Below are 12,111 nucleotides of genomic sequence, written 5' to 3' on the forward strand. Positions count from 1 at the left end.
ACCTGCTTTCAGTCATGTGTCATAATCTCTTGGGATCTTTTTCCCCACACAGCTGTTAGATTTGCTTATCGCTAGTCTGAAGTGCACAAATAAAAGTTCTGATAAAATGTAAGCCAGAAAATAACTCGCAGACCAGTGAGGTTAAGGAGGTAGAAATGCATGTTCTGTTCATTTCCATCGTACTGACTGTTACATTACACAAAGTCTAAGGGTCCTTTAGACATGCAAAAGGCTGTGCATTGCCTGCATAGGTCTTACTGTCATACCGCCAGTGCTGTGGAGGTATCCCAGAGGCACTATCTTAAATAATATTTAGGCCTTGAAGTAGGAATGAATTCAGCCTGGTGGGTTTTAATTTTCTATAGTTGCTGCTGGCTGGTGACTATACACATTTTTCAAATGCTAAATAAGAAATAACCTGCATATGTATAATGGTTCAATTTTTAGTCTATAATTGTTTGGCCTATAACAGCTGATTTCTCATTCCTTCCTCCATTCCTTCATTGAACAAATTACTTCTAGCAGAGTAATATTTATTTTAGTGTTGCATATTATCACAGTCATGTTTGTTGGTTGATAAGCTAAGCGGATATGTATTTGCTGCATTTGATAGAACTAAACTGGTCTGTGTGTTCCAGTTCCATGCGAGGGCTGTGTACACATGTGTTCATGTGTGTGTAGGCATAGAACAGTGTTCCTCCACCATCACAGAAATCCTTTTTCTCAATTTGCCCATCCTTTTCCAGATCTAAATTATTTGAATGTTTCTTCTCTTTATTCTGAAGGATGGAGGAGAAAGGCAGTCTGCTGTCAAAAAGAAACCTTTCCTGCATTCTGGCTTCACTTTCTACTTGGTTACAGCACTGTTATTTCTTCTTCCCAGCTGTTACCTAGTCTGAGAGTGAGGTGGTTAGAAGACAGAGCTGTGGCTTCTGAGAGTGGCATGTCCAGTTCTAGGGCTCTCTCCCTTTTGTCCCCTGCAAACTAAACTTTGTAGGGAAAGGAGCACTCTTGTTGCTGCCTGGCTTAAAGCCTTGAGAGAATACACATCTTTTCATAAACTAAACATTGGCTTTTTTGGTTAATCTGTACTCCTAAGAAGCTGTTTTTCTGCTAATGTACTTGTAGATTTGCTGTTATTTTAAGTTACTTAAGAGTTTATATTGTTTATAATGAAGCTACAGTGGAAATAGGAAGAATATTTTGTTTCTGTAGCCTTTACTATTTTCTTTTTTAATTCAAGCATTTTTTAAATTGTGTGGCTGGTAAATTGGTTAATACAAATTCTGTGGTTATGAAGATAACTATATTCATAATACTTAAGGCTTTGGTTTCAAGTTCCTTAAAGAACCTTTCCTTCTGTTTTCTTGCACTCTTGATATGATCAATGAAGTCTTAAAAATAGAACCATTTACCCATTATGTGGGTTCTGACAAATGTGGAGATAATTAAAGGTATTGTAAGTTGCGAGTTAGACCTGCCAGCCAGAACTGGCATCCTCTCAGTTAAAGGCATCCTGTGCATTAATGCAAGAGAATTGTACTGTGTACAGCTTGTGTAAGTGCCAGATGTCTTTTTAAATAGATTCTGCTTCTATTAAGTAGTAGGATGTTCGTGGAAAACACACTATAAGACTAGAGACATGATTCTGTTACGCAGTTAATTACAGACAAAAGAGGGGGGCAGATTTTTAATATGAGCTCAGTCAATAGAAGACATCAACAAAGACGTTGTTGTTGGCTGTCAAATGAGAAAAATAGAGAAGACTTAAATTCTTTCTCTAATATTTCCTTCCAGGCTGACTCATCAGTAGAAACTGGGAATAGCTGCAGAAGAGAAGCCAAACAGACAAGCTGATAACTCAAAGAAATACTCTTTCGAGGAGAAGGTTCAGAGTGGAGCCATCATGAGCGATGTTACCATTGTGAAGGAGGGCTGGGTTCAGAAGAGGGGTAAGTTCTAGATGTTAATGGCAAGTTCTTGTAATGTATAGCGCTCCGTGCACTGTACTGTTACACAGTCACACATATGAGCATTTTTGATGTATTTTCTCATTCACAGCAAATTAATCTGACCTTGTTAATACTTAACCTTCAGCGCTGCCCATATTTATAGGGGTAACTGACAGTAAATAGGAAACTGGACTTGGTAATTTCCAGTTAACCTTGCTGTTGCAGCTGCTGTCACCCATGTATCAGACTGAGTAGGCTAAGCTTATATTACTTATGCAAGTAGTCCCCATAAAGTCAGCATACTACTTTCATAAGTTTCAGCATGTACCTAATTACTTTTCAGACTTGGAAGCCATATGAGTAAAAAATATGTTCCTAATTGTAGCCCAATCTAAAGCACAATTTTCTGTTACATTTAAATTCCTGTAAATTCATGAAATATCATTTTATAATCTGTCATCATGTGATTTGTGAATTTGAGAAAGTTGCTGTATGTTAGGCTTTGATGAATGGGAAAGCTCTAGAAGTGTCTGGTGTTTGTATCACGTAATGGACTTTGGATGAAGTCTTCCAAGCTTCATGCTATTCTCCTTTGAGTTGTGGTTATGTACATGTTTGTTTCCAAAAGAACATCATCCCTTCTGGCAGAGAGAAGGTGATCTGGATTAAAAGGTGATTTATACCATGAGCTTCTGTGATTCTAGCCCCCAAAGTTTTAGTCTGGAATACTGTGACCTAAATTACCCTTTAATTTGCTGGGAAATCTGCTTATTTCAATAGCAGTGTACAAAGACAAAGGTCCTTATCAGCTTGTTACTGTAGACTGACATTAAATGTCAAAAAAGCCAGGAGAATTAGAAAAAAAGTTTTATTATTCTGTTATTCCTCCATAAACTGTATTTCAGGATGCATTATGCATATTGCAGATGAAAATATGCTGATCTACATGAAGCTTAAGGCCTGCTTCTCCTGTCTTGGAATTTGTATATATATAAAGTCAAATTTTGATTCACATGAACTATTTAAAATTATAAATTATTTTTCCTTTCCATCTTATCCACTCAGTTTGGTTATCTGATTTCCTCTTTTGATTGTTTCACGTAATTTATTTCAAACGTGTGAAAAAGTGATCAGTTCTCTCTTACATGACAGCAATTCTTTCACATAATTTTGTTCGTTCTCACCTGAGCCCTGGTATCAACTCTGTGAGCGTTCGATATGCATGTATTAATCACTTGGGTCCAGAAAAGGTCTGTAGTTTTGTACAGTGAAACAAAATGTCTTACTGAATATTTGAAAGTCTGAAACGTGAAATAAAGGTTTTCCTCGCTGTTCTTTTATTATCTATTAATTAAAGAAAGGCCTACTAAGTTGACATTTTGATGTCAGTTATGTTAGTAATTATTTCCTAAGTAAAGACATTCCATGACATGCATTTTTCCTCATTTTAATTAACTCTAAACCACGTTTTCTTTTTTTTGTTTTGATTATTTTTTTCCCTTCTTTCTATAGGTAACTGTGTATGTTTTGGTGAGGGTTTTTTAATTAGATCTAATCTTTTCCTTAGAATTTTCTGTATCTAGCTTATTCTGGTTATTCATGAATTGAAGTGTTCATTTTGTTTATTTGTTTCTGAAAACAGAAGAGTGAAAACAGAGCAATAGTGTTTTCAGATATCAAAAACAGTTACACATTTCATTTAATTACAGTTTTTACCTTGATCAGGCTTTGGAGCAAGAGAGTCAGAGTTGTTAAGCATATCTAGATGTATGTATACTTATATTTATACCTTTTAATGTATTACATATTTTATTTGTATACATATGCACGCGCACACACATATATACATGTATTATTGTTGCCAGGAAAAGTATCTAAATGTAATCTAAATTCTGAAAGTTGGAATTTGTATGTGCTTGGTATATGCTTCTGATTTTGGCAGCTAAATGTTCTTTCTATACTAAGAAGCATACGAGGCTTGAGTAAACTGCAATGCTAATATGGTTTTAAAGTAGATTCTGCGATCAACTCCACTTGACACTCATTATTTCAGTTCATGGAGTAGTTTTTTGCATGTACAGACCAAGTTCATTTTGTAGGAAACTGAACTGGTAGCTCCTCTCCAGGTGTACACGAAATTGAATTCCAGCTCCCATCTGAGACATAAAGGTAAAAGCCAAAAATTGGTGCTTTGGACAGCCGTGAACCACATGCATGTTCAGTCTGAAGGACCAGACTGATTTTATTCTGAAATAAAACTCCTAAATTGCATGTGATGTAAAAGTAAAGGTAAAAAAGGCTTCATCACCTGCTTCTTCATTTGACTATCTGCTTGTGTTATGTGAAATTACTTGGTCATGTGGACATAGCCTAGGACCTTTTTAAATTGTTCCCTTCAGCAGTCAGGAAGGTTACAAGGAACAGAGAACAGATATCTCTCTCTGAGATTTAGTGCCCAGTCAAGCAGAATGAGGAAGAAATGCTGAGATGAAGAACTGTGTTGAAGAACTTAGTTAACAATGTAGGAGATTATAAAGGGGAGTTAAATGAATGGAACATATGGATGAGATGGGTGGACTAAAAGCTGAACTGATGTCCCTGTCTGAGCTGAGATTCAAATAAAGGAAGGCCGGGGGGGAGAGGGACATGTAGAGCAGACTGCTGGAATTCCTAACGGCTGTGAAATGCTCTGAGAAAACAGTTGCTCTATCATCTAGTACTGTATCCGTGTCAATAGTAGAGGGGCTGAGGACAATATGTCTATAAATTTTTAATCCTGCAATTGAGCACTGGAAGAGTTGATGTGATTGTACATGATTGGCTTCAGTGTTCTATTTTTCTGTGTATGTTTAATTGACTAATCTTAATAAATTCCACATGTTGCACTTGCATTGAAATGTTACACTTCTAAAAACACACAGCACTCAAAGTTAAGAAGTGCCAGAATTAAGCTTACTTAAGGATGATCATACCATGGGGCTCTGAGTAGTCTTTATGAGTTGTTTCAATTTAATAAGAATAGGTAATATCCAGGAAAAGTAAGTTATTGTATTTGCATGATATAAGAGGTGAAACCCAAGAGGAAGTGAAGCCTGAGAAGCTCAGGAGCGGTCAGGTCCCATCTTATAGGAGAAAGGAGACCCTGAAACACAGTGGCTGGGTTTACCTGAGCAAGTGGTGTGGTCCAGCAGGAGCAAATGGAAGGAACAAAACAATTGGTGCTGAAGACCTGATATCTACACTGTCTACATTTGTAAGGTGAAGTGGGTGTTATGTAGGACTTGCTCCCATCTGTTCATGTAGCCCATTAGCTACATGTAGAGCTCCTGGAGTGCATCCTGTGGTTTAGTTTCATTAAAAAAAAAAAAAACTAAGTTTGTGTGTTCTGAGAGGGTTTCATGAAGCAAACTGAAGTGCAGTAAGTAGGGTGATAGGAAGACTTGTTGCAGAAGTGCTCTCTGTATTTGGGGTTCAGGTTTAGCTCGGTTAGAGCATGGTGCTGATAATGCCAAGGTCATGGGTTCGATCCCCCTATGGGCCACTTGCTTGAGGGTTGGACTAGACTTCCAGAGGTCCCTTCCAAGCTTACCAATTCTATGATTCTATTCTATGATCTGAACTAGTGTACTAATGTAGATGCATGCTATGAGACATTATAACTTGTCCAAGGCACAGGGCCAAGTACTGTAGGACACAAATGACTTCTTTGATATAAAGCTGAACAGCCTCCTAAAGTGAACTCTACTCAGTCAAGAGAGTAGTGGAAATGTATTTTGTACAGATGGTTGTGTGGTTTTATGTGACATAGTGTCTCAGATCTAGAGAAAAGAACCAAGTATTTTGGGGCCCCCTGTCCAGCACTGCTTGAAAGATTTTCTTGTAATTTAATGGCCCAGTGTTATTCTTCAGGGAGGATAATCATTTTCCTTTCTTCTTTCTGTTTTCCAGTTATTCTTGTAGCCAGATTAGAAAAGAGATGTGTTGTCTTCCGGTAGGAGTTTCCTTTTTAGGTGATACCTGCTTTCTGTCATTCTAATGAATATAGATGAAAGAGAAGTGGTCTTGACTAAAAATCTGAAATGAACTGAACCAAACCTTGCTGCTAACACACAAGAGAAAACATATATTTAACATGTTTACAGTTAGTGTAAGGACTTTAGAGTAATTGCTGAAATTACCTTTAAACTTCGAGTTTGCTTAAAGCACAGTGTTCTACAAAGTCATCTTAAACTATTACAAAATTTAGTATTTTGAAATGAATAGAAATTGAACATGTTACCAGTTTGGAAATAACTATTTTTTAAATGGATGGGCATGGTTAGTGTGAATAGATATATCATTGCTAAAGATGTTTTTAATCTATCCAATTCAGGTGATTCTTTTTCTTTAAAGGTTCCTGAGTTGTAGAGTTGACCTCGTCTATGGTTTATAATAGTCGCAACAATTAGATTTAACAATCATTAATAACTATGCTTAATTGCAACCTAATTTCTTTATATATAACCTGTGCACAAGATTCCAATTAATTTAAACACATGAAAAGTTTTAAGAGTCTTTGTTACCATGTTACTAAAAGATCATTTGGGACAAATGAAAATTGACACAGATGATAACTTTTTTAAAGGACCCAGTTTTAAATTTCACATGTCAGCTAACATTTTTTTTTTTTTTTATCAAAAGAGTAAGAGTTTTTCATTTGGGGAGAATATACCTAATGCATATTGCATAACAAGATGGTTCAATCATTATTTTAAAGATGGAACAAAATGTTTTTGGTTTAAGTCAGTGCTTCTGTTATTATACTTCAGTTACCAGACTTCTGTTGGGCTGTTGCATTCAAATGTGTTAAATTTTCTCTTTTGCTCTCTAGATTCGTACTCCAAAATGATTTATCTTGAGTTTTCATTTTTTCTCCAATCCTATCTGTGCTACTGAAGGTTTTGTAAATGAGCTTTGAAAGAGTGTGGATTTAGTTTGAAACAATTTGCACTCTGTCCAGTATCACCAAGTCAAAATGGTTTTGATTTCATAAATTTGAGCATTATCTATCAAGGAGCACACTAAATTAATTTCTTTCATTCCAGGCTGTTTGACGTGACAATCTTTACATGCTTTTATTGTTATATTTTGAATATATATACATTATATATATGATTTGCTCAGGTTGGGTGACCTTTTGCTTGCTTCCTTCCGTTTGCTTGCTTGCTTCCTTCCGTTTGCTTGCTTGCTTGTTTCCTTTTGCTTCCTTCCCCATTTTTGAAAAATACACCCTTTCCTAGCTTCTTAGTACTCATAATTGAGTTAGCTTAATAATCCTAGGTAGTGTTAGTGTTTCTAAACTCATAGACTTCATGGGATAAGATATGTTTCATTTATTGTGATGAGATGAAGAGTGTTAACCTTAAGTAGGAACATTAAGAAATAACTGTGTGGAAAGTAGTTTGTACTCTTGTATCTCCTACCAATAAAAATAAGTAGTTGAACTGTGTACTAGAATAAATTAATTGTTCCAAGTAGGAATAGAACTGTTATTTATAGTGCAAATAGTTTACGGTTTTAAGGTGACATGTCTTACAAAAAAATAAAAATCCTGAAAAGGAGTTCAGTGGTTCAATTTAATGGACATTGGGTTTTGCAGTTGAATCAATGAACGAACATCAAAGAGATGTAAATGTTGGAAATACAGACCGGATGTTGAGTTTATGCAGTATGGGTTTTTTTTGTTTGTTTTTTGGGGGAGGGGAGGAGGGAATGCCTTGATTGAAAAATTAATTTCAGAAGTTATGATACTAATTGACTGTTGTTCACAACCTGTCAGAAATCTTGTTTGCAGATTGTCTGAATTATTTGAGTAGTTTAGCACACCTCTAACAAAGACAAATTTAAATAGACTATCTTGAACATCTGCTACATGAAGTAGAAGAATTTTAAACTGTTTTTCCTAATTGTCTTAGCAAATAGTGGTTTAAGAAAGTCTTCATTGACTTAAAAAAGAGCATTTCATACTTTATTCTAATTTTATCTAGTATTAGAAGATACAAATCACTGTAAAGTTTCATAAATTTAGTGTATGAATATAAGAGAGGTAGCCATGAGGAGGAGCAAGCACACAGAGGTCTTTCACACAAACATTTTTACATCTGTATCTATCTATCTGTATGTATTTATATAAAAGTTTTTATTTTGTCAGATAGTTAGAGATTTCTACACAATTCTGTGTACACCATTCTACACTTGGTTCAGAATTGGATTTAGGTAAATCTGTAAAGCTGCTTGGGGTAGACAAAGCCACAGTTATGTGGTGTCCCCATCCGCTCTGAGCAGAGAGTTGTGTGTATGGAAGTTGTTTCCCTGCACCTGCCCCACTGTAGCACGAGAGGGGCTGTCCGTGTCCCGTTTCCCTGTCTCATTTGCTTTGTGGTTGAGCACCAAGCTCTCCTTTTTTCAATTTACCGGCGTCTGAAGGGAGGTCAGAACCACCTGAAAATCTTAACTTGATGTACCTAGGATGAGTGTGGGACGTTCATTTTGCTAAACAAGCTTTTATTCTAGATACTTGTTAGGCAGTAAAGTTGCAAACGTTGTTTTTGCAACTGTCAACATTGAATTATTATCAGTTTCTACAGGTAAAGGCAATTTTCCATAGTAATTGAAGTCTGAGACACAAGAGATTCAGTATTGGGATTTTTCTGTGCAATATCCTTGCTGAATACCAGTTTACGAAATTTCTGTATGGTTAATTCCTGTTCTTTAAAAAATTTGTTTTGTTTCAATTTATCTGTAATATGACCTCTTTCCAGTTCTAAAATGATTGTACAGTTGTGATTCCGCTTGGCAAAAATGATGCTCTTTTCTAGAAGGAACTGTACTGTAGAGAGTAGTGGATAAAATTCTTTGCATGTTCTTTGATTAAATACGTTAGTTTCTGCTAATAATACATTAGAAGATGTCATGATATATTTGAAGGGAGAAAAGTGTTAATCTTGTATTTGTGTTAATAGAGTGTTACTAGCATAGAACATTAATGGGAATATCAACATATTTGACCTTAGTGCTGTTGATTTTCAGGTATGTAGGTTTTTGGAAAAGCAAATTGAACAGATTCAACACCTAAACAGAATCCCTGTTGTTGCTGTCCTTTCGATGACTTGTAATAGCCATATAAAGGCATATTTCTGGTGCTTATCACCTTAGTGTTTGGGGTAGTGGAAGAGTAAAAAGGAGAAATCATTTGGCTTTTCCCATATCCTGACATTTATGGTAGAAAAGTACTCTTTACTATTTCTGACTGTAACAGATTGCTTTTTCCACAGAAGAACATCTAGGTAATCTTTTTGGAGTGGTCTGGATACATTGGTGTTGCATTTTCTTGTAGATCTTTTCCAGTTGGTGTGTAATGAACACTGCCTTATTGTTCATGCTGTGAATGTTTTCTCTAGTGCTCTTATTCATACGAGTCTGTTACCCATGGGGCTAATATTTTTAAAAGAAGCAAAGATGTTCTCTATTACAAGGACTGGAGAAGCAAGATGTTAACAATTCATTGTTCTTTTCATACCCAAAACTTTTGGGGGGCGTCAGTACTATGTGACTCGCGGATAAGTATGCTGGAGAAGCATGAGGAAGTATGGGGAAGACTTTCAGGAACTGTTCTCCAAAAACATACTTTCTCTTATAGTATAAATTTATAATTTTATTTAAAGCTTACATAGTTACACTATTTAATACATTTGCTGTACCTTAATCTGTTGGTTAAACGTGGAACCTTTTATGTTTTAACCACTTTCACGCTGATGATCTCATTACTGTAACAACAACTTGCAACACCAGTAATTTTGATTACTCATTTAAAAAAAAATTCTCTTCCCTCAATGTGCCTACTGCCAATCCAACGAATTAGCATCTCCTGCATCTTTTTGCCTTCTTTTATTTCAAAGGCAGTCCATGCATCCTTTCTTCTCGTCTCAGCTAGGCCAGTCAGCTTGTGCCTCAGTGGGGCGCCGTTCTTATTTACTACCTCTGCTGTAAGTGTCAAAAATACTATTAAGGTCAATACCTGTGACTTGAAACTAGGTCCTGAAAGAGTTTTAGGACTGGAGTGAGAAGCCAAAAGTTTAGGGAATGAATGTAAAAGGGACAACTGAGACTGCAAAGTGAGATGGCAAAAAAAAACCCAAAAAACAAAAAAACTTTGGGGAAGAGATCAGGCTAGTGATTTAGAGATTGAATAGAAGGTGGAGGACAACGGAACAAGGCGTTGTGTTCTCTCAACCAAGTGCTCTCTTGGTTGCCTTCTGTTTTCTCGGAGAAATTTTTGAGCGTATGTTACTTCATGAATGTCTGTATAATTTATTGACAAAATGGGAGTTTTTTCCCTACCAAATACGGAGGGATGTCTGATGGTAGTGTCTGAGATCTATTCAACCTCTAACTTCCTGATAGCAGGCTGATCTTTTCTAAGTTGCAGGCAAAACAATATTGCTCAATTTCGGTAGCACCAACATTATTTGACCTGTGCTGGGAGAATTTCTTGAGTTTCAGGATACATCTCCACTAGCATGTAATGTAGCACAATAGGAGCAAATCTACGTAGTGGAGGAGCTGGTGCTGAGGTTTTGGTATCCGTACTATGCATGTTTCTGGAGCTTTGCTTTGGGCGCACTGTTGTCTGTTGCTGTGGATGGACTGCCTCTGAGCAGTTGGATTTTGGTAGGTGTAGTTGCAATGTCAACCAAAGCTTGTCATAGTTGATAAGTGGGCAATTTACTTCAAAAAGTATACTCCTTATCTAAATGAATGATAATGTAGATTTACCTTCAGTCTTATTTTTTCCAGTCCTCTTCAGTACTATATCTAACTATATTCCAGCTAGCGTCTGTTGTTGATTATTCTCATTGTAAATCAGGACAGTGTTAGCTTGCTTTTTATAAATCTTTCTAAGTACTTTTCTGTGTAATTGATTGGTTGGGACTGCCTTGTTATCCTTAAAATCTGAATTATTACTTTGATTTCTTACGCAGTGCTTTCTTAAAACTGATAGGAAAATAGGAAAGCAGTGTGTAAAGGAGCAGATGCCAGCACACTGATAAGAAAACACTTGCCCTTTCTCAGCACAGATTGAAAGGTTCACTGGCAAAACGTTGGCTGCCTTGTAAGGACTTCTGGGAGTAGTCTCCACAAAAACATATAATAACAATATGGTAGCATATTAACAGTGTAAAATTAGAAAGTTCGCAGTTTTACTAGTAGTTGTTAACATTTTTTACATTAAAATTCCAAATTACAGAATCCTCAGTTATTCACATTTGATCAGTTAAGTGTAAAACTTTTATTGGAAATAGATTCTTGCTAGTTGTCTCTTACAGACATTGTCATGTTAAGAAAGTTACTAAAACCTGAGTTTTCATAGATAGGTACTAACAGGCCTAGATAATCAGAAGCACCAACTAGAGGAAGATGCAGCACTTGCATAAAGTAGATACTGTGTATTCTTGATTGTGATAAACTCAGAGACACCTATGGTTGTAGTGAAGAAAGTGATGTAATATGGTAAAACCTATAAAGAATAGGACCAAGAGTATCTTGAGCTTGGCAGTAGGTGTTATAGATTTTTTTTTTTTTACCTTAATTTGTCCACCTTGCAGTTCTCCTGAAGTAAAACGGAAATAATATTGCTACTTCACATCATGGGCATCCTAAAGTGCATTTGTTATTACACGTGAAACTTTTGAGTGCTGAATTGTGCAGTTTTCACTGTTCTAAATGTAACTATTTAAATAGAATGAGCCTAATAGTAATACTGCAATAGTAAGCAATACTATTACTTGAATAGTAATCTAAGTTCAGCCTGATGGAGAAGCAGTGGATTTTGTTCATCTTCCTGGTATGCTGCGGAAGGAGAGATGAAAACTATTAGGGTTATACAAAGGGGGGAGCTTGTAATAAAATACAAAGAAAGAATGTGTTTTCATCAGTTCTTAAAGTTAGTTTTTTTTTTTTTTTTTTTTTTGCCTTGCTTTCAGTTCTGGAGAAAACTGAAGAAATACGTGAGCAGTAAATCACTGGAAGAATATTCCTTCCGTAGGAGCATAATGACATCTTTACTTATTTTTACACTCTTTCGACCTGATGAAACCGTGCAGATATATTAATGGTATAA

General features: G+C 36.0%; 1 protein-coding gene across 2 annotated transcripts in view; it reads left to right on the forward strand.

Moving 5' to 3' along the window:
- AKT3 (AKT serine/threonine kinase 3) overlaps window positions 1-12,111 on the forward strand; it is a 158,605-nt gene that overhangs the window by 10,426 nt on the left and 136,068 nt on the right. For both annotated transcript variants that reach the window (XM_062572127.1, XM_062572128.1), the window contains exon 2: window positions 1,798-1,952. In XM_062572127.1, coding sequence (XP_062428111.1) covers window positions 1,907-1,952 — 46 coding nt within the window. In that variant the 5' untranslated portion in view covers window positions 1,798-1,906. The remainder of the gene's footprint in view (window positions 1-1,797; window positions 1,953-12,111) is intronic.

This window comes from Rhea pennata, chromosome 3 (assembly GCF_028389875.1).
Source record: "Rhea pennata isolate bPtePen1 chromosome 3, bPtePen1.pri, whole genome shotgun sequence".
NCBI classification, from domain to species: Eukaryota; Metazoa; Chordata; class Aves; order Rheiformes; family Rheidae; genus Rhea; species Rhea pennata.